Source organism: Pholis gunnellus, assembly GCF_910591455.1.
Source record: "Pholis gunnellus genome assembly, chromosome: 1".
NCBI classification, from domain to species: domain Eukaryota; kingdom Metazoa; phylum Chordata; class Actinopteri; order Perciformes; family Pholidae; genus Pholis; species Pholis gunnellus.
Window position 1 is genome coordinate 23,336,011 of NC_136528.1, and position 23,261 is coordinate 23,359,271.

Consider the following 23,261-nt stretch of genomic DNA (forward strand, 5'->3'; position numbering starts at 1 on the left):
CATACGAAACACAAGTCAGCACACAGTTACCAGACATCTGTTGCTCATCTTCATACGTTTGGATCTATGTGACCCAGCAGAGCATTTGATAGACAGGGTTGATGTTGTGACAGAAGGGATAATAACAAAAACAAAACAATGTTAAAAATCAAAGCAGCAGAGGCTGAGGTCTCCTGACATTTGGGGTGTGGGTCAAGCCCCAAAAGACGAATCTTATACATTTCCATAACGCCATTCAACAGTATCTTCCATTAGCCTCTCTGCCTGATATATGGCCACTAGTTTCAAACACAACACCTCCGGTTTTAAAATCACTAAAGCCATTAAAAAGTATCATACAACTGTAGTTACGTGTCTTGTAGCTGTGATAAATTAGAGCACAAACGAGTAGCACGAGTAGGTTTGGTAAAAAAAAATATGATCGTTTAGGTGAAAGGACTCCAACGAGCATGAGTTACGGAATGGCAAAGATAAAGGACACAAATTGAGTTGTTTAAATAAACCATCGATTTACTATAGTGGTTCGAGACGTTCTGTGTTGAGTGCAAAACTCCCCCAAGCCATAAGGTCAACATCTGTAACGGATCTGGCAGCATTTCAAACATTCTGATTGTGAAATACTGAAGACAGGATTACCTAATCCTGCTTTTAATAGAAACTCGTCTCTTGAACCACCATCATTTGGTTGGTCATGACAGTGAGGTAAATATTATTCTATATGTATTGTATGTTAATGGTATATTTAAAATATAATATATAAGTGAATATATTTCAAAGGTATATTTTCAGATGAAGCCAACTTTGTTCTTGTGAGTGGATGTATTTTAGGTGCATCAGAAAAAAACCCTTTATGTGGCGTTGGCATAAAATGCAGCTTTTACATCATGACACACACATCATCATCACAGAATCAATGACCAGAGGACAGCTGGTAATATTTCAAAGTTTTATTAACGAACATAATCTCTGAGGAACAACAGCAGTTCTCGCGCTCTCTGTACATGCAACTGTAGAAAATAACAATTTAGAATTTTTACTTTTCAGTTTTAGTCTTTTTTTCCCCATCCATACTCATTTTCGGTTTCTCACGTTTTTATTTTTTTTTGTCTTTTTTATGTCTTTATTTTTTTGCAGGAAATCAACAACAGCTAGAGGTGAAAGTACTGGATTTCTGTTACAGCACTGACAATAGCATCAACAATCCCCCTCATATACCCCCCCCCCCCCCCTCTTAGCTGCTCCAACAATATGTACACAAATAAACTACATTGTACAAATAAAAAAGTTACATTGTTACATTATAATCACCTGCAGCAAGCGCACGCAGCTCGTTGCTGTTAGAACCCCACATTCTACGCAATTTTTCAGACTAGTACAAAGAGGAGGGTGCAAAACGTCCTGGGAGGTTTTATTTACAGAGCTATGTACAGTATGTCTCTTTCACGCATTACAAGGAGGAAAATTTACACAGCGAGACCAACTTCAACTCAGAACATACCACAGGTGTCAGAAAAAACAAAACAAAAAAATAATAAATAGGTCGTTTCTCTCCATTTAAAGAGTAGTTCTCCATGCTTTGTATTAGTCATTTTCCACTCTAAAAAATAGGAACAAAGAAATAGCTACAGTCTGGGTTTTAATTAAAAAATAAAACAAAAACTAGAAAAAAAAGGCTTGAAATCGTGATTCTATAGAATGAAAAAATAGCAATTATGTATATTCATGTCCAGTAAGAAAAAAAAAACAAATCACAAATTTAAAATAAACATTACGAGTGAATGTGAGGAGAGTAGAGGTAATATGTTTCTGACTGAGGTGGTGTCAGGCTAGCATCTGTATCACCACGGCCAAGTGCCCTACATGCATCTGAGGACCGATGCTCGTTTGTGTCTGCGTTCAATTTATCCAGAAATCACTGTCTGTGAGTTGAATGTTCACACCGGAGAATCAAAGTGGGTGGATGTGTTTAGCCTATTGCTCTGTGCAGCGGTGTACCGCAGACTGAGGGAGGAGTTGCCTGTCATCACCATTTTAAGCCTTTATGGGTCGAATAAATGACTGATTACAGAAGTAAAATCAAACGCAGGGCTTAAACTGTTAACAACAAAAAAAAAAGGTGACGCGTGAACCAGAAAACGCTTGATGTCTTGTAAACAATAGTGAGAGGGCGTGGTCGGTCAGGGCATAGTAACGGTATACATTCTGCTCGATAAGCAACGTGATTGACATGCCACTGGTGTTTATGCTTTATACAGGACCAAAAACCCCGAAGATAAACACAACAACATTCAAAACTACATACACTGAGCTAAAAAACACACAAGAACAAAAGACACCCTTAAACCTCTTCCCCCAAAAACTGTGTAGGAAACCAACAGCTAATTAAAAACAAAAAGAAAACATGACAAACGGGGGTTTCAAAACCAAATGTCTGGCTATTCGTATCCAAGTATGCAAGTCTATACCAACCAGGATGTGTGTATCTCTCACAAATACCCAGGACTATACATCTAGCCACCTTGTCTGCACAGCCTCCACAACCATTGCACTTGACTAGACATACCATACACAGCCATGCTGACCGACAGTGTGTAAATAACTTAAACGTTTCAGAGAATATTGCCATCAGGATACAGGAGCAGCTCTCTCACACAGACAGGACAGTCTGTGTGTCGGCTTGGGAAAGCTTTTCAAAGCCAAGACCCACTCAAAAAAAATAATAATAGAGAATCAATACAAGTCATCACAAATCAACATTTTAAATGGGATTTTTTTTAATTGAGGACAAAAAAACCCCAGATCTATTCAGCAGTGAGCAATTTCTTTCCCCTCCACTGTTTGCATTACTGTCTGATCAAGTTTTGGTTCATTCGAAGAAGGTTTAAGTATTGTAACCGGTCTGCTTGGGACTGAAACGAGAACGTGCTTATGGCAAATACCACCACCCAAACGGAGTAATGTGATGAAGGAACCTAACATTTAAAATCCCTGACAACACTAACCAAACCCCTTGTAAATTAAACATTGATAAAAATTAGAAGTCTAACGTGACTGGGACTGAAAGCTTGGGCCCATTATATTTTAATTGACTACCAAACTGATGCAAGTGTTGTATAAGAATCCTTATAAGGGGATATTTAAAAACACTCATTCAAGTAAAAGGCCACAGGTCTGATGCAAAGCCAAATAGGTTCTCGAGTTTTCTGACACACTAGTGCCATTCAGTGGGTAAAGTTGGAACAGCAATTCAAAACAAATAAGCTGCTCGCTAATTTGGACAAAGTGGAAGACGGATGTTAAAAGTCCGTAAAGAATGAAAGCGTTCGGTGGCTTTCGCAACTCTTCAGTCTATTTGACGTGAAAAGCTGAACAAGCCAGAGAAGAGAACCCGCAATGAAGTGCTGAAAAACCTGCGTCCTGTTGGTTTTAGAGACAATGATGTTTTGTGATGATTAGAAATGATTTCAGCCCAATTTTTGTAAATTAAAAACAAGGAAAATGAATTTGAAACCATTCTACATTAACATGATGGTTTTGCTCGTGAATGACATCTCTCTCTCTCTCTTTCATCCCACTCGTATATATCTATGTGACTTTGCCCAACAATCAGTACATTTGTTTTTTTTCACTGAACAAGGCATTTTCTTGGTTCGAATTTTTTCAGATATAATTGTGTAGTAAAGCAATGAATAATAATCCTCTCTATTCTTTAAATAAATCCTCAACAACTATTCTGCTACATCTGAGGGACTATGTGGTGGTTGGCAAGTGGGAGGCCGGGTTAAATCCAGAGGTGCTCTCTGTCCGCTATGTGTGTGAGTTGTGGAGATCCACGCCCAGGTGAGTTACCAAAGCCTGGGCTGAATCTAGAGATGGGATCATACAACTGTGCACTGGAGTCTTTCAAATACTGACAGAACCGTGTACACATTTTGGCCCATGGATATGAGAAGGGGGGGGGGGGGGGGGGGAGTGCTGCCCAAAAGTGAACTGTACATAAAAAGATAATTTTTATTTCTTTTATGGTTTTTCTTTACATTTAACTGAGTGATATTACAGTACATAGGTTATTTACAACTGTGCAGTAATGTGTGGCAAAATAAATTATCTAGAAGGCAGCAAGAATACATTGGTTAACGAATATAAAAACTGTACATAATTTACGGAATACAACTTTTTTTAATTTTTCTTTGTTTTTTTCCATTAAACTAATATTGGCTCTGTAGTGTTTCAAGTCACTTCCTCAGAAACAATGAAATGCCCAAGTAAAGAAATAGACAAAAACAATATTTCTCTCCTCCTGCCAAAGCACACTTTCTCAATAGTCTCTTTGAATCTCAACATTCGTTATGTTTGTTTCTTCAGGTTGTCCTGTGGTGTTTTTGCAGTCCATGGCGGTCTGATGTGTTTGTGTTTGGAGCAAGCATGGTGGCTGAGGAACACTCCGGTCTGTCCTCAGAGATCCATGCCTGTCCTCTTCTGTTCAGCCAGGCCGAGAGGCTGCAGGGTCAGTCTCTTCCTCTCGGACACTGGCCCCTGATGTGCACACACACGCACACGCACACGCACACACACGCACACACACGCACACGCACACGCACACACACGCACACACACACACACACACACACACACACACACGCACACACACACACCGCTAGCCCTCTGCTGTATGCCAACCTTCTGTAGGCTCTGTTGCACGACTGTTAAGCTAGGCCTGCCTGGTGCAGTGTGAACAGAGAGGGCGTCCTTTGGGTATATGGTCTTATAGCCCCAAAACCATCAGCGACTGGTTCGAGCTTCCTGGTCTGTCCATCCGGGTCGGCGCTGGACTCGGTCTAGTTCTCCTGGCCCACCAGGAGCCCTGGGTCAACAGGGGAGGCTTCTCCTCAGTCCTCCCTCAGGTCAGGCACCACGCTGCTGGGAGAGCTCTTCTCCGATACCTCCTCCCAGTGGGTGGTTCTATTGAAGCAGGGACCAAAATTGAATGCAGAAAATATATCTTTGTCCCCTGTCTCACCGAAACTGAGCACTGAGGAGTTGTGTCCCGATGTCAGAGCCCCGAAGCAAAAACTGTTTCTGCTTCTCCCACTCTGATCAAACATAAGCGTAAAAACTTTTGAGGATGAAAGTGCAAGTTGTGTGTTTTCTTCCCCCCCCCAGTAAAAACAGGTTTCCTTCTTCACGGAAGGGAATCCAGAGCAAGTTTTTCACCTTTACTCTTTTTCTATAGAATATAATTTTTTCTTGTGTAAAGTCCTCTTTCAAACTTGCTAGCCCTTTCCATTCGTTCAGTTCAACGAAGTCTCTTTGAGAAGAAGTGATTCAGACAAAGTTTGCTCTTAATTTGTGAGCACAAAAGTGTCATGCAGGCAGCAGGACAAAGTCGTCGTTGACATCGACCATTGGCACGTAGAAGGACGGCACTTCGTTGACACAGAGGGACTTGTGTCCTGCTGGGTCCAGCTCCTGGACCTTCAACTGCCACTCCATCCTTTGCACTGCGTTGAGGGCTGCTGCCTCGTGCTGTTGCCGCATCAACAAACATGTCTGGTGGAGGAGAAGCAAAGCATAAATCCACTTGGTGTATACACAAGATCTCGGTATCAACGCCTTCAACTGAAGACATCTTAAATCACTGCAGAGTGCCGATATTTACCTTCATACGGTCATATTTATCATCCACATCCTGGATCCAGGAAATGAACTGACGAGCGTTGAAGCGATCTCTCACAGATTTGTTCTCATCTCCCTGAGAACACACACCAAGTTACAATGTAGATTAAGTATTGGATTATGTATTAATTGGCTGCCTCTAATGAAATCAGTTATAATTGACCCTTGAGTGTATGCTGATATATTTCCTACCTGGCTCTCTGATGGCATATTGTATACTTCAGAGTCCAACAGCATGGTGCAGGCACTGAATGGCACAACCTGATTGGCTATTGTTCTGGCGGCTCTGCAGTGGACCCTTAAAACCTCCTGCTCACATGACACAATCAGCTTCTCCTGTGAAAGGACAAAATTAACATTCCAATTAAAGTTGGGCATTAGGCTAACCAATGGGCTGGTTAGTGAGGTTAATAGAAATGGGTCTTGGATCAGCAAGATTTCACAGAAATGTAACTGATTTCTGTCTGCATTTCACTATAGTAGGAGGTATGCAGATTTCACTTGCATTTCTATTAAAACAGGCTTTGATCTTTCATTAAAAGAAAAGTTCATAGTGTACAGTACACGTATGTTGCTGTATGTATAACAGGGAGTGAGCAAAGAGTGAATTAAGGATAGAGAATGTGCAGATGTATTCCTTACCCGTTCTATGCTGTGCTGCAACCTGAGCTTCCCTCTCACGGCCTCCTGTTGTCTGAAAAGCTCCTTCAGAGGTTCTGACAGTGAGGGAGGTGGGGCAATCTGATGAGCCAACACAACATTGAGTATTATATACCGTCTTCATCAGCCAGAATCAAAACAAGTTTTGATAACATTTCTACAGTGAGATACAGTATTGATGTCTAGAAAAAGAAACTCGCAGAATCAGACTTTCATTCCAAACTGCTTTGTCTATATCGTCAGAAAGAAAGGGGTAAAGACGTCATAACTTACCACAGGGATGTGAAGCTTGCTGAGGGGTTTGCCGTCCAGCAGGTAAGAGCCGGTGTAGGTCACGTATTCAGCATAACACTGTGGAGCCTGTGGGGTGATGTAGCACAGAATCTTCCTCTTTTCCTCAATCTTCTTCCTGATCTGCAGGTACTCAAAGTATGGGTTGGAGCGGTCACTGATGTAGGGCTCAATATCGTCCAGCTTGATGGCATTGACTACTACAGCCAAGGTCTGTTGGATCATTTCCCTGGTCTGCTGCATGGCTGTGTTTACCAGCTGGACCTGCTGGCCAGCAGAACGTGGGAATCTCCTCTTCCGTGGGTGCTGGGTATGAGATTCCTCTTCATCCAAGGGGACAGGGCGACCTTTTGTCATCTTACTGATAACCAGTGGGGCAGAAGTAGAAGTCACAGAAGTAGATACAGACACTGCTGGGGTTGTATTGGATACAGTCGAGGACACAGTAAGCACAGATTCATTCTTCAGAGCTGGGAAGGAAGATGCTGAGGTGGGTGTCGGAGTTCTAGTAGGAATTGGGTTAAGGGTCACTGTCGGACTGGTCGTTACAGGGGCGGCAGTGGCAGACGAGGTTACTATGCAGGAGGTAGGAGGGACAGCAGCAACAGAGGGATTGTTCTTGGCGCGATTGCGAGTTATCCTTTGAGGGATTTCATCCACCTTCTTGGGGATATCTACAGTGGTGGAGACAGTGGTCAGGGTTACCGGCGTTAGCTTGGATGTGGTTTCCTGAGTGTCTGGTAGTTCCACTGTACTGGAGAGGGTGACTGCCACTGGGAGCTGAGGAACAGGACTGAATGCAACGGATTCTGTTACGGGCTCAGACATCTCCTTCTGTCTCACCTCTGATTTGATAGCAGACACTGAATCCATTGGTAACGACAAAGACTCGGTAAGGGAGTGGATCTGAATGTGATGTTGCTTACTGGGATCTGATTTCACAGATGAAAACAACACGCTGGAATCCGACTCATCAGGTTCTCCATAAGGTCCTTTTCTTTCCAACATGTCGCTGTGTTGTTGTATTAGAGAGCGAGAGCCGTTAATTGGCTCGGGGTCCATTTCTTGCTGGAATTCGGCATGGGGTGACGGTACAACCAAGTCTTGTCCAGTAGGTTCTCCTAAACCTTGCTCACCAGCAGGGCATGATGTCTTACCCAGGCTTGGTGAGTCCATCTCCATTATCTCCGGGTCATCTCTGTCTGTAATGGTAGGTCTAATGTGGGTCAGCACAGTCTTGTTGCGATCAACTAGTTCTGGGTCTCGAGACTCAGCTTCTTCAGACTTGTCTGGTAGTGGTAGGTCAGGCAAAGAGAAGGGTCCCAGGTCATCCAGTTCATCTGCATCAGCTGAGAATGGGTCTGCCCAGGGCACCACAGGCTCAGGGCCCACAGCTGGAGCCATGTGGCTTTCAGTGGTAGCACTGAAGCTGTGCGTGGTCTGTCTGCAGTCTGGTTCTTCACATGTTGACTCAGTGTCCATCTGATGACTTTCCTCTATGCTAGGCTTGTTGCAATCCTGGAAGAAAGACTCCAGTCTATTGGAGGATGAAGAGGTGTTTAAATAGTTGGGTTCCTCATCGATAGCTGTGTCAGGCCTCTCTGGAGAGGGGATGTCAGCCACAGCCTCCTTCTGTTCTTCAAAGTCCTCTGGGTCCTCTTTATGCCACCTATTCCAGGTAGCATAAGGGGGTGTGACAGAGGGGTGACCAGACAAGTGCTGCATCTCACTGTCTGAATGGTATGGACTAGTTATTTTGGAGACAGCAGCCTCTATCTCTCCATACGTCCTGTGGGGAGATTTGAGATCCATCTCAGTGTCCCAACCAATGCTGTGATCAAAACAGTTCTCTCCATGGTTGGGTGCAGAGTGTGTTGGGGAGAGCTCTTGGACCTCTGGTTCCTGTCGGTCAGGAGACTCTGCAGGCCAGCTCTTCCTAAGAGGGTCCTCAATTGGAGGGGAGAAGGAACATGGGTCCCTTGTTTGCTCCGGCTCCTCCACTGCACAGTGGTCTCTATCAGCTCTCTCATCCATATCACATTCGTCCTCAAAGTCCTCCTCCTCCTCCTCCTCGTCTTCTTCTTCTTCTTCATCCTCCTCCTCCTCCTCCTCCTCCATCATCATCATCTCCTCCTCCTCTTCTTCTTCCTCCTCCTCATCTTCCTCTTCCTGCTCCTGTTCTTCAGTGACAGAGGGAAGATCTGACAGGACCAGGTTAGGTTCACTGTGGTGAGGCTCAGAGATGTCATCGATATCCAGGGGTGGCAAAGCAGCAGGAGCTGGGGTTGGTGGTGCAGCAATGTCGAAGCAGGGCTCCTGGGGGTCTGGCCTGTGAACTGGAGTAGAGGGTCTGGGCAAGAAATTGTTGTATACATTGTCAGGAAAATGTTCAGTCCCCTCAGTGACAGCAAGGGTTGGTCCTGCCACATCTGGTGTCGGAAGGGCTGGCTCCTGCCGAGGGGACAACATCCTAAGTGGGGAGAAATAAGGAGATGGGAGGCACTCCAGTCTGTCCACAGTTGCTGATTTGTCCTCTAGAGTTTGCGAGGGTGATGACTGATCAAATTCAGCAGCTGGATCACTCTGCTGTCGAAGGAACTTGTCAGCCTCAGCCTTGAACTCATCCTCCAACGGCCGGCGGACGTCAGAAGATGCAGAGCGGCTGACAAGTGGTAGCTGGAGGTTCTTAGCAGGGGTGGGACATGTGCCCTCCTGGAAACTCTGGGAGTTAGAGAACCTGCTGGGTGGACAACAGAAAGACAAAACATGAGACAATATGTCACATTCAACAGAGGGCAAAAGTTAAAATGTTTAAAACATTAACCCTGCAGTATGTTTGCACGTATAAATACCTTTCAAAGATGGATGGCGAGCAGGCGTTCATTGACATCGTCATAGCCGATGAGTTCTGGCAGTCCAGCCCATCCAACATAATGTCAGGGTAATCCTCCGCACTACAGGACGGGGTACGTGGAGTCTGCATTACTTCCTCAAAGCTGGGGCAGGAGATGACAGATGTTGGTGTGGGAACACCAGTTGGCCTGTTTTGATCTGGCCTGGGAGAAGCAGGAAGGTTCTCCTTCATTTGATGGCCAGCCAGCCAGTCCTTTGAGTTTTGACTGTCTGCAGACTGGAACTTCCTGCTTGGGGACATCATTTGGGCTGGGAGACCCACATCCTTCAGCTTCTTCTCTTTAAGACCAGACTCCAGACTGTTGGACTTCTTGGATGATAGCTCACTGCGGTTTTTCCGTACTTCCTCTGTGGACTTGGTCTTGTCCTTGAGTTTAGGGTCCCCTGACTTGGGTCTCAGCTTCTCCATTTGCTTCATCCTTTCTTTATGTTTTTTGTGGCGCTCTTCAATCTCCTGGTCTTTTAGACTCAACATCTGACCAAAACTTGTCATTTGATAATCACCATCCACCAACAGTTTTTCACGTGGACGATTATCTTTCCTTACTGTGTCCTTGGACTGAGTGAGCTTTTCATTTTCATCCTTAGCCTTAGATTTACTGTGGTCCATTCTGCTGTCTTTGTCCAATGTATCCCGACTTCTGTCTTTTTTCATATCAAATTTAGGACTTTCTTCTTTTGACCTGTCTTTCAGAACAGTGACCTGTGGACTATCTTTCAGCCCCGACTTCACATCCTCTTTGGAGTGTTTAAGTGACCCAGAGCCATCAATGTACTTATTCTTCTCCTCCTTTATTTTTTCCTTATGTTTCTCCTTTTTCTTTTTGTCCTTCGTCCTGTCACTGATGACACCAGCTGCTTTGTCCTTGTCCTTTTTGGACATCTCTTTTTCAAATTCCAAGGTTTTATCAAAGTCGTCTTCGCCGTCTCCCTTACTTCCATATGGGAATGTGTAAGGGTCTGCCTCTAGAGGCATGGGCTCTTTCTCAAAAGGTAGACTCTCTCTGCGGCTGTAGGACTCTCTGATCTCCTCTGTCTTGTCACGTTTGTCTCCTTTGTCCTTCTTGACCTTTTCTTTCTCCTTGTCGTGGCTTTTCTTGGACGAGGATGAAGAGGAATGCCGGTGCCTCTCTTTCTCTCTGAACTTGTCTTGGGGTGTAGATATGGACAGGGAGTCTCTCCTGTCCTCAGTTACATCAGTCAGGCTGATGGAGTCATAGTAAGTACTGAGGATTGGCTCATGACCTCGATCAGTGAAACTATCTGAAGAGATTTCACTGTTCTTGTCATTGGAGTCATCCTTGTAGTCATTCATGGCTTCTTCCTCCAATTTTTCTAAGAGGGACTTTTCATTCTCACCACTGCCTTTTGAGAGTTTCCTTTCCTTAGAATGGTCGAGCTTGTCTTTATATTTGCTCTTTGTCTTTTCCTCACTGGTGTCCCTTTTGTCCAACAGCTTCTGCTTATTTTTCTTCTCCTGATTTGAGTCCAGTGAAATTCTGTCTTTTCTTTCCTTGTGTTTTGCATCTACAGAATCTTTCTTGTCTTTGTTGTGTTTCTCTAGAGAGCCTTTTCTTTCTTTACCGGTGTCAAATGTGGTCTTTTCTTTCTTCTTTTCTTTGTGGTCTTTGTCCTTTGCCTTTTCTGTGTTGTGTTTAGCCTCTGCAGAAGATTTTCTTATTTTTTCTGATGGGAAATGATCCAGCTCATCCTGATCAGGTGTCAAGTCTTTTCTAATGGAGTCAGACACAAGTGCAACACCCCCATTGTAGCTTTCCTCGTCATCATCACTTTCATCAGTGAAGATGTCAGCTATCTTGTACCACGCTTTCTCACGGATTTTCTCAGGTTTTCTTTCCTCTTTCTTTACCTCCAAAAAGTCCTTCTCCCTATCAGCATGTTTGTCTTGAGAGGCCTTTTCTTTCTTGTCCTTGGTCTGTTCTGAGGACATCTTTCGATCTTTGTCTTTGCCATGACACTCTTTGTGTTTGTCTTTGACTCCCTCCTTCTTGTCTTTGGTGCCCCTGTCTGCATCCTTTTCCTTGACAATTTTTTCTGCAGAGCTTTTCTCGCTCTTATCTTTCTCCTGATCAGCTCCTCTGTCTTTTGTTTTCTCTTTGTGCTTGTCAGCTTTCGTCTTTTCTCGCTTTTCCATTCCCTCTGCCTTCTTTTCTTTCTCCTTTCCAGAATGGTTTCTTTCTCTGATATCACACGATTTACCGACAGCATCAGTGTCTTTGAAGAAAGTATCATTGACATATTCATCTCTTAAAGTTTCCTGTTTGATTTTTACCTCTTTTCTTTCCTTCGTAAAGTCATTCGAGTCTTTACGGTCTCGACTGTTGTCTAAAGAGTCCTTGTCTTTTTTGTCTTTGACTGTGTCTGTGGACTCCTTCCGCTTCTTTTCTTTTTCAACTGAGTGACTGGAGTTTAATTTCTGTTTTTCTGACCAGTCCTTTTTCTTTTCATTTGTCTTTTCTGAGGAATCTTTGTCTTTCTTCTTAGAAGGGGCTTCTTTCTCTGATCTTTTCTCATTGTGATCTGATTTCTTGTCCTTGACTTTGTTTTCTTTCCTCCTTGTCTCTTCCTTAACGGTCTCAACAATTAGTTTAACAGCGTTGTTGGCTTTATATTCCTTGTACTCCTTGACAGGAGCGTCCCAACTGTCATCTCCATAAAGGGAGGAGTCAGAGGACATCTCTGAGCCCCATCTGTCATGATGGTCATCTGAGGCACTGAGCTTTGTGTCCTCCAAGTTGAGGAAGTGGTTGTTAACGTCATAGCCTTCGTACTCAGACTCTTCCTTCTGTGCTTTGTCTTTTTTACATTTGTCCTTCTCCTCCTTGGGGTTTTTCTCCTTGTCCACCTTTAGATGTTTTTCCTCTTTCTGCTCACTTTTCCTGTCTGCCTTTGAGGAGGACTTGTCCTTGGACTTTTTCTTTTTCTCCTCTTTGTGAGCCTTTTGTTTATCCTCCTTGGGCTTCTCCTTCTCCTTGACATTTCTTTCCTTGTCAGATTTTAAAGGCTTCTCCCTCTCCTCCTTAATTGTCTTATCCTTGGTGGAGTCCTTTGCTTTCTTATTTTTCTCCTCTTTTGCTGTTCTGTGCACGTCTTTTCCAGATGACCAATCTTTATCCTCAGACTTGCTTTTCGAAAGCCTATCCTCTTTTTTTGAATGGTCTTTTTCGTGTTTGGATAACTTGACCTTGCTCTCAGCTGGTGATTCTGCCTCAACAATTAGGGACTTCTGCCTTGAATCATCAAAATCAAAAGAATAGCTCTTGACAAATTTCTCATTCATGTCTTGATTGAGAACTAGACTAGGAGCTTTGTCCTTTTCCTTATTTTTGTGCTTGTGCTTCACCTTATGCTTTTTCAGCACTTTGCCATCTACATCGGTTTTGGAGATCGCACTGTCTGCATTGGAGTTTTTGTAGACCTCAGAATTCTTCTTGTCTACTGTGCTACTGTGCACATTGTTATTCTTCTTTTTGCTCTCCTGCGCTTTCCTCTTCACTTGTTTTATTGACTCAACACTGGAATCAGCGGAGGAGTAGTCAGACTCACTGGACAGTCTTGTTCTGACTGAATCTGAGAGAGAACTGACGTCGGACCACGTCGGAGATGACACAGTCTTCCAGCCATCTGTCCTCCACTGCTTTGGATGCTGTTCTGCTAATGATGGTACTTGTTTCTGAGAGTTCGAGTTTCCATGGGAAGATGAGGAGGATGCGTTAAAGCCAGGGGAGTCTTTCAGACTTGTTGCAGAAGAGTCCTTTATACTGTTTGAGCCCTTATCATCCTCACTCTCCATATCTCCACAATCAGAGTCAGATGTACAGAACTTGTCATTGACTTTACCAAACCGCACTTCTTTACTGACATTGTTTTTACTCTCTTTCTTCCGTTTCTTTTTGACTTTATTCTTGTCTTTTTGTTGTTTAGAGCTCACGCTGCCAGAGTCTCTAGTCTTAGTATTTGTTTGCTGGGCTTGTTGCCGCGGCGTAGGCGCTGGCGTGAAACACGTCCTATCATCCTCGTCTGAACTGTTACTGTCAGAGATGATCCGCCTGACAGTTTTCTTTGGTGTGAGCGAGTTGCTTTTGGAATAGGTTTTGACCTCCATCTTGGGTGTGGCGATCAAGCTGTTTGCCTTGATGACCATTTCCTTACGGAAGTCTTTTTTCAAAAGGTGTTTATCGTCCACAGGAGGAACACGTTCCTCCTCATCATCCTCATCAAATTCATACTCGTCTTTTACGGGTGTGACAGCAGATTTAGGAGGGTCTATGGTTTTCCCTTTCAACTTCAACTTCTCAAACTCTGAGTCCGTGTTATTGCCATCGACAGAGCTGGACGGGGCAAATGAGGGTGCATCTTCCTCCTCTGAAGATTCTGTGGAGAAAAAAAAGAGGCAGGATCAAACACAACAGCCCCATAATCTATACTAAGAATTTACATAACTTATAAAAGTCATATTAGGTGTCTGTAAGATTTCATCATAAATACCTGATGAACTTTCTTCACTTGAGGTGTAAGTGCCTTTCCCCAGCAATAGATTCAGCATAGTTGGAGAGTTGGCAACCTTCAGTGCTGTTTCACCTCTCCTGTTGCTTTGACGTGGGTCCCCTCCATACCGTAAAAGTAGTTTAACCACCTGAAATGAATACAATGAAATATTTCATTAATATAAATCGCAATTTAAGAGGTGATAAGTGGTTCAGACTTTAAAGAGGTCAGAGTTTACAAAGTTAATGTACCACTAGCTTCATGGATAAGCTCGACACACAGTCAGGGTAATAATCTCTTATGCAGTCTCATAATTACTGGATCTATCGTTTTGCATTATGAATTTAGAAATGTTATTTTGTTCTTTACCTAAAATGTGCATATTCAGATATGAACTGCATACATTTTCTGGGCTTTTTATTTGTTCTTACCTTGAAATGTCCATTGTTGGATGCATCGTGTAGAGGGGTGTCATCATCCAGACCCTTGGTGTTGACCTCTGCTCCGGCTGCCAGCAGCTGCTTGGCCACATCATAATACCCTCTGTTGCACGCCTCATGCAATGCAGTCCAGCCTAAACCGGAGAGGAAATTACTGCGTGAGAAGTGTATTGAACATACGAATGGATATACATTGGTACACGCACAAAGTACAAGGGCAGTCTATACAAAAAGCTTCTCACCTGCAAAGTCTTTTACATTCACATCAGCTCCCTCGCTGATGAGCTCCTTGATGCGGCGTATCTCTCCACGGATTGCTGATCTGTGCAGCCGAGTCTCTCCTCTTTCATTCCGTTTATTCACTTTGTCTTTGGTTTTAGATGCAGAGTTTGGCGTTCCCTTCTGACCCATACTGGACTGTGACTGATGCTTTGGTGTTGTGTCTGTAAGTAGGAGATGGACACACATTTCAAACACTCAAACAGTGAATTTTCTTTATCGTTGTTTCTATTTTGTCGACCCTTATTTCCCCTATTACTATGAATACTGGTTTGTTTGGAGTGCTTACAGCCAGAAGGGGGCAATCTTACTCTAGCAATCAACAGCAGAGCACTTGGACCTACTTCACTTGAGCTCATTTCATCCCATTTACAAGATTAAATCCAAGCCGTAATCACATTTGCATTATTGAGTTTGCACAGCTTTTGTCCCAAATTATATTTAAAACACACTTACTTAATCTATGCCCATGCCTTCAGGCATGCAACAAAGGAATACACAAATAAAGGTGGCTTAGCATTGGTGCTCACCAATCTAAACTGTCTTTTCTAAATGAAAAAATAGGCACAATGTTGCAGAAATAACACTATTTTAAGGTATTTAATACATTGAGGGCCAAATGACTGTCTACCACTAATACATATACCACTTGACAGGACATTAGAAGGAAGTAAATGTTATGAATAATCATCTAACAGCAGATAGGATAACAGATAACAAATCAACTAAACCAGAATGCTTGCAGGCCTTTTACATTTGGAAGTCTGTTATGATTTGGCTCAAATGCTGAGATCGCACAATTAGTCACAGATTAACGCAATACCAACAAAAGACTTGGTTTCATTTCCTGGACAGCCCCATGCTGTATTTCATAACAATAATTCCACTACTGTAAATTAACAAATATGTGACTGTTAAGACTACAAAAACAGAACAACCACTTTTCTGACTAACAGCATGGCTGTAATAAGAATTCACGTGGATTAGCTTGTAAGTCTAGATTCAAATTAAGCACCCGGTCCTTTCCAGAGGCAGAGTACGGCCGAGATGTGGCAACAAAATGTGCTCAACGTCCCAAAAAACAAACATTCTCATGCCCCATCTCCCCCTCTCAGCCTCTTTAAGACCACCATCATTGCACGCACACGCACACACGCACACACGCACACACACACCCCTCTTTCCTTGTCTGCCAGCCGTCCACAGAAGACGTGGCCTCCATGATAAGCACGCACCTGGACTGTTGACGGACTCCTCAGCTGTCATTTGCATGAGCAAGGCCACCTGCTGCCGCTCAGAGAGGGGGTACCCGGCCCGGATCCCTGGCATCCCCATTCCAAACGGCAAACCCGCCTTCCGGGTGTTCGTTGGCTCCTTTTTAATGCGCTTCCGCTCTGGACCTGGTTTCTCTGCAACGACAGTGAGAGGAGAGAAGCAACGTTAATATTATTATTGGGCTGCGTAGACACACATGTATTCATGCACTTAGCGTCACATTCACATATCCTGCAGCAGAGGTCTAGTGTCTGTTCCAGAGACCCATCTGAAAACTAAAGGGGACAGAGCATTAGGGCCCTGAGGGTCTGGAACGATCTGCCCGAGGAAATCGGGTCGGCTGAGTCAGTGATCTCTTTTAATCCCTTCTTAAAACACACTTATTGCAGTGCTTTTCCTTATTTTTCTTGAGTTTTAATTTCATTTGTAATTCCTTTAAAAATGTCTATTAAACCTGATGCTTTTACGGCTTGTATTTTGAAAAGTGGTCTAAGGATTAAAGAATTTCATTATCATTCACGCACACGAACAAACAGAATTGACTGAAACTTGTGAAGGGTGAGTGTTATTTTTGTTGTACCAGTAAAAGATATAAGACACCCTGCAAAAAGTCAGCTAGTTTCCATGCCTAACGTCAAAATAAACCTCGTCAAATACTTGCATAACCACGTATATGTAGCCTAGTATGTGAGAGGTTTGGCGGTAGCAGGGGCTGACTTTTGTGTTATTACCCAGCTGCTCCTGAGGGAGGGAGGGGCCAACCAGAAGTGTGTTTATGTCTGTCTGTCTCATAGCCAATCAGTCCGCATCCAGAAAGAGGGTGTGACTTGGCAGACCCAGGGTTATTACGAAATAGTTGGTTTACATTTCAATTCAATGTGGCCTTGCCAAGGTCGCCACATGCCTGCCTACGTGCCTGCTCGGCTTACTGGAGACACCGTGCTACTGGACAAAAGCAGCTGCTCCACAAAGACACACCCAGCAATTATTTTCAGTGGTAACATACCATCTGATGACCCTTACGGAGGGTAGAGCTACACATGACTGTAACACTTCAATCACCGAGGGGGAACAACTCCCAGAGCAAGAAAATGCTGGTGACAAAAAAGATTCCTACCCAAAAAAGAAAAACAGGAACAGCAAATGTCAACTGTGTATGTACAGAGACACCCGTAGATTTGTGACTGTGTCCAAGTCCAACTCCTTCGAGACCTCTCTAGTTCCAAGACTGGCTGCATTGCTCAAGGCCACAAACACACAAGTAAACAAGGCAAGAAGGAAGCATGGCGGCTGACGCTTCCGATGGCTAAAAGGCTTTCCAGGAAAAGATTTTTCCAGTCACAAGTACGGAGCAGATGAACTTTCGCTAACATCTGTGAATACTTACAGCTAATGTGCCCCCACCCCTCTTTGATACACTCTCACGTTTGCCATTAAGACACATTCCTTCAACTAGACCTTTAACAGCTGGAACCACAGAAGCAGTCCAAACATGTTTTTTTTTGAGCAACAGAACAGAGAAAGTGCTAGGCTAGCTTTTCCAGGGTATTTTTTATAAGATTGGGAACCAGGAAGGCAGTTATTACCCATGTGGAGGACTGCTACTTAACGACACGCAAGACCAAGGACTGGAATACAAGATTCACCATCACTGGCCTGCTCATCTCTGAGCAGGGAAGCTTTACCAGCGAGGTAAAAAATGACTAATTGTCAAACTAGCAGCTGAGAAATGCCTGTACAAATGTGTTGTGCTTTTAACTGCTGTGGAAAATAGGACACAGCTACAAACGAGATTGGTTTCACACGTTTAAAAAGGAAGGGATATTGTTTTGCTTTCATATGGTTTATCACCCTGAGAGTTTAAGGAAAGATGCAGATAAAAATGGCAAAGACATGTGTCCAACGTATGCCCACTATAGTTTATCATCAAGTGATTCAAAAATACATGTCACATGTGGATGACTGTATTACACAAAAGGAACAAACAATGACACAGCATACTGTGTTCCCATAGTGTGTATTTCTGTTGGATGTCTATTTAGGGAACACTGCTGGAGCTCTTATGTGTCTCAATAAATTGATATTACTCAGCTTACAGACATCGGTGAAACTTTACTCTCCTTACGGCTTGAAACTCGACTAATAAGATAAGAAAAAAGGAAAAGCAAGCCTAATGTGGTAGGCCTTGTCACCCCATGAATAGAGTGCCTACCTGAGCCAGGGGAGGAGACCACATGAAACATAAATGCCTGGAAATAATAGAGGTAGATTTTGATATGGCAGGCAGACAATACCACCGTTAGCTAAAGCCAAAACAAAACAGACTGTCTGGCTCGGATAACGAATGCACCTCCACGACCAGAAGAACCACTCCAACCAGCCAGACCAGGTATGTTTGGCTGTAGCACGAAAGAGTGAAACAATGCTCTGTTTAGGGACTAATGAAAAATGCATAAACAGGAAGTTGAGGGAGACGAGGCAGGAAGTGGCCAACAAGATGTTTGTCAATGCTTTTGTATTGAGCAAGAGAGACTGATAGAAATACAGTATGAACATAGGGGGTGAATGATGCTCTGCCTGACCTCTCTATCCATGATTGTTACATACTACTTTAATCAGTTATGCAGTGACTGTACTGCTTCAGTCTATCAGTGTCATTCAGAGCCCGTGTGAGTCTGGGACACAGAAAGACAAATATAACCTGCCAGAGGGAAAACATGTGTGGGCTGAAGATCTGTGCAAACCACTGTTTTGATTTTTGCAACCCACTCTACATGGCTCAGCTCGCACCTTCTTTCAACCTTCACAGACCCGACCATCATTACTGTGCCGCACAACTAACCCAGTGGCAAAGGCTATGCTGCAATTATAATTAATATTCTAGAGGGCTGCAAAGAAATGACAAAGTTATTCCGTGTGAGCACAAGCTACAAATCCAAAGACGTAACATAAGAGCAACTGACTGAGACAGCAACATTAGTAAGCTGGCCACAGTTGTTTGGATAATACATTTTGGTCTTTTGTACATTCTAGAAGGGCATTTTCACACCGAAAAACAATTCTTTACAAAAGAGAGTGGAATGTACGACGTCGGCCTGCTCAGACAGGGTACAGTGATTTTTAATGCCACCAAAATAACCAATTAAAGTCATTAGCCACAATGACACAATGCAGCGCTAAAAATATTAGCGCTGCATCAATTCTTTTTATTATTGATTAATGGATTAGTCGTTAGAAAGAGTCCAAAATAAGCTCATCAAACGGCTTGGCCAGTCCAATGAATGTTATGTCAATTGGCCAATAGATTCATCCACTCATATTAGCAGTGTAACATTTGTTGTTAAAGTGAACGCTGACAGCATGAAGCAACAGAATGAAGTGGCTGTGTTTGTCTCACTCCTTGATGATAGCTGTCCATTATTTAATTGTTTTCCAAATAAAAGGACATAAAGAACAGGAAGAACAGATTCTGTTGTGTTCCTGTTTTGGTACTTCAGTGAGGCTAGCGCTCTAGTTGTTTTCACTAGTAAACAGCCTCTTGAGACTTATCCTTCTCAGCACCGCCTGTACCATTTATCGCTGACCGCTGTGGAAAGGAGGAAGAGCAGAAGGAGGCTGACCTCAAGGAGGAATGCTAATGTCTAGCCTCTTCATGAGGAGGTCATGGGAGGCTTGGCAATTCTGTGAAGGAGCATTGAAGTTTGCAGAGCTTTGATTAACTCCAACTTGACTGATCTGCAGTGTGCTGTGGACAGACGTACGACGAGTACATATTCCTGTTCCTACTCTAACTCACTCATAGCCTCTTGTAATGTTTGTAAACACTAAGCAGGCTACTTGCATGATTAACCAGTTGCTTGGTCCGATCACTTGACCGCAGACTGGCCAATCATAGCGCTTCATAGACTCTCGCGCAATCGTTTCAGATTTCACACTAGCCATGGCTCAATGTTGTGCAATAGTGATATTTGTTAGCCTGAGAGGTTGGACGGAGAACAATTTTTTCTAAAACGTTATATTTCTATGTGAAATCCAGTGGAGCCAACATTAGCACATCATTAACTAGCATTAGCACTTCTATGCTGTGCTAGCTAGTGAAGGTGTACTGAATATCTACACATACTGCTTTTGATTTTTAATGATTGTAACAGTGAATAAAGATACCTGGCTTTACAGCAACAGTGTTTAATTACTTTCATTGTGTTCTATCTCGGTCGCCGGGTGATGTAGTGGTTCACTTTTACACTGTGATCTGTAATTTTATCCTTTAGCGTCTCCATTTATCTTCTAAACCCGTTTTTGCTGCTCAATCAGTTTGACTACCTGGATATATCCTTCAAATGTATATCGAAGACCCTTCTGTCTGCTTCTCTGAAAGTACTGAAAGCAGAGTTGATGACTCCGTGGTAGCTCGAACAGCTTAACAGAGTAACAGCCGGGGGGGGGGGGGTCAATTGGAGGCTTAGTTAATAGCAATGTATTACTGCCATTATAGCCCAAGCTCAGGCTAAAGCTGATCTTTCAGATATATTTGGTATTCCCTCTGAAGACAATGTCCAACACTAGATTTTAACACACCTCCAAATAGCAAAGCAATGACCCATTTCAAATATGTAGGAAATTGACTTGATAGTATTTAAGAGCTACACTGTAGAGAATCTGCCTGTGGTGTCTTAAAATAATGTCAACTTCTAAACTGGGACAATCACTTGAGTTCATATTTAGTTTTTTTGGTTGTGAAGCATCTTCAGTGTAACATATTACCATTTAAAACACAATACCAGCAAATGTCATCAAATACTCTGTTCTAAATTGACTTGCAATATTTTGGCAGACTTAAGCATTTTACGAAGGCTGTTCTCACTCGTAGCTCTGCTGGTGGCTTATCTATCTGTCATACTGAATGGCATTTACTGCTTTGTTCCTTTACATTTTATCTGCGGACTTCACAATAGATGTGGAGAACAAAATAAGCATTAATAAGGACAGGAAAGTCCTCCGTTTTGTGTCCATCACCCTCCCTAAAGCCGCTAACCGTGACTTCAGACGTCCGCTCCGTAGGTCTGATAACGCCGCTGGACACGCCGCTCGCTAATCGCTCCAATAACATCTGCTTCCTCCGTAATAATGGAAACTTTAACTGAACAGCTGCTAGTAAAGACAACAAGGTCAGCAACGCCTGTAGTCAGTTGTCCATGTTGAATTAACCTGGCAGTAGAACGGTAATCAATGTTGTTGTTTGTGAGCTTCCGGTTAAGGGTCAGGTGATAGGAGTGTGACGAATCAGGGAAGGACACGTCATGACTGCTCAGAACCAATCAGGTAGCGAATGCGGGTGTGGGCGTCATCATTTCTAAACGTATCCGTTTTTGGCCGTCCACACGAAAACGCAATCTGGAGTTTTAAAACCTATCCGTCCTCGGAAGCGTTTTCAAACTCCTCCGTTTTCGGTGCTCAAAAACGCCGGCGTAGTGTGGACGCTCAGTGTAAACATAGCAAAACATATGCGTTTTCAAATGGAAACATAGTAGTGTGGACATTAGAGGTGTTACATTTTGCAAAGGGGCTAGACACTGACCCAGCAGGGTCAGAGCGTGAATGGGCATCCAACAAAGTCAGACTGTAAAACACAGACATGCAGGAGAAAAGGATGCAGACACACTACCCCAAGCAGAAATAGAAGCAAAATACACTTGAATTATTAGGCTAGCCACTGATCAGACAAAACAAATCTTGTGATGAAATACATCCCTGAAGCACTAAGATGAAGCAACTTGATTGTGTAAACTGTGAGAATTGTGCTGTGGCTTGAGCTTCCTGGCTTCTACAGTTTGTAAACATGAAAAACTCTTAAGAGACGGTTCTATTTGTAATATGTTGCACACATGGAGGTAAAGTTGAGAGTCAAGGTCTGAAAGACCATACAGGCCAACCCAATGAGAGCTCAAGCTATCAGCATATGAATAGACCATCCAGCTGTGGTTCCTCGGGGGAGAGTTCACATACCCCCTTACTGACGGGGGTGCGGCTTTCTTCAGGAAGCTACAAAAAAAAGCCGAAAACAGCAAAAATGTGAATAATATAAAACCAGCTAGTAAGAATAATTGTATCAGTGTATATAATTCCCCAACAAACGGTACACAAAATAATCTTGCAACATTAAAGTAATCTTGCAGAAGACGGGTACACAAACTACAGCGATTCAAGAGAAAACAAGTTACAGCTTCTCAATCAAACTGAGCCACACAGCAATGATACACAACCCCATGTGTCTACATAATACATGTCCAATCTTACTGGAACCCAAACCATGGGAGTCATCCGTTGCAGCAGGCATGCTTTTAGCGCTCCACTCCTTTTTTCAAGTGTAATCAAAGAACATAAACCTATATAGCGACGCAGCCAGCGTGGATGATGAAGGCCATCTCCAAAGCATCCGTTGATGGACCGTTATCAACAAACTAAATCCTGAACCCTGAAAGCCCAAAGCCAAAGAAGCATGAGCAGTAGTCCTTCTCTCCCTAATTAAAGAAAACACAAAGCCGGAGCCTTACCAAAAGCCGGACCTGGTCAGTCCAGTGCGTTAAACAAACTCCCACTTAATTGGATCATAATTTTGTGTGGTCCTCCTCTCCTTTCAGAATGCAACTGTAGGAACAAGTTCCTCGGTTCTTCCACGGACTCACAAGCTGACTTGAAGCCCGAGCTAGGAGCCCATTCACCTCTTTTCACAGAGCACGCCTAACTACTTCCTGCAAGCTAGAGTGGATGTGATGTAACTCCTCCCATTTGATTGCCACTTCAAAGTCACATGCAGTAGAAGCAAAGTAAACGCATCCCAATGTGCTCTTACCTGAGTCAGAATCTTTATGGTCTCCATTAGCTCCAGCAGTGAATGGCAGCTTCCTTTTAGGGGCCTTTTCTTTCATCTCTTTGACCCCATCACTGCGATCCAATTTGGGAGTCTTATTTGACAACACTTTATCCTGTGAAAGAGGCAAACCAGAACACAAAGGTCACTTTAAGTGACATGGGTCAGATTTGACACAGCTTTAAATCAGAATGAAGAAAAAAAGGACTGTAATTTAAACATCTAGAGGACTTAAAAAAAGAGACGTAGGCTAATGCACTCAGTCATATTATATGAGCTAGCTGCGGCTGTAGTCGGTGCCGTTCTCTGCCCCGACTCTTTTAGCTATTATGGGCTTCGCGGAGCAA

General features: G+C 43.3%; 1 protein-coding gene across 2 annotated transcripts in view; it reads right to left on the reverse strand.

Annotated features, from left to right (window-relative positions):
- Positions 1-1,634: 1,634 nt before the first annotated feature.
- Positions 1,635-23,261, reverse strand: part of ankrd11 (ankyrin repeat domain 11) — an 87,593-nt gene continuing 65,966 nt past the window's right edge. The window contains exons 4-14 of one of the 2 annotated variants that reach the window (XM_079158466.1): positions 22,897-23,029; positions 16,004-16,177; positions 14,732-14,932; positions 14,481-14,623; positions 14,050-14,197; positions 9,480-13,935; positions 6,610-9,364; positions 6,319-6,417; positions 5,869-6,012; positions 5,660-5,752; positions 1,635-5,550 (exon numbers count right to left, since the gene is read on the reverse strand). In XM_079158466.1, the coding sequence (XP_079014592.1) occupies positions 5,365-5,550; positions 5,660-5,752; positions 5,869-6,012; positions 6,319-6,417; positions 6,610-9,364; positions 9,480-13,935; positions 14,050-14,197; positions 14,481-14,623; positions 14,732-14,932; positions 16,004-16,177; positions 22,897-23,029 (8,532 nt within the window). In that variant the 3' untranslated portion in view covers positions 1,635-5,364. Of the gene's footprint in view, positions 5,551-5,659; positions 5,753-5,868; positions 6,013-6,318; positions 6,418-6,609; positions 9,368-9,479; positions 13,936-14,049; positions 14,198-14,480; positions 14,624-14,731; positions 14,933-16,003; positions 16,178-22,896; positions 23,030-23,261 lie in introns of both variants that reach the window. The other variant, XM_079158465.1, reaches the window with a different exon arrangement.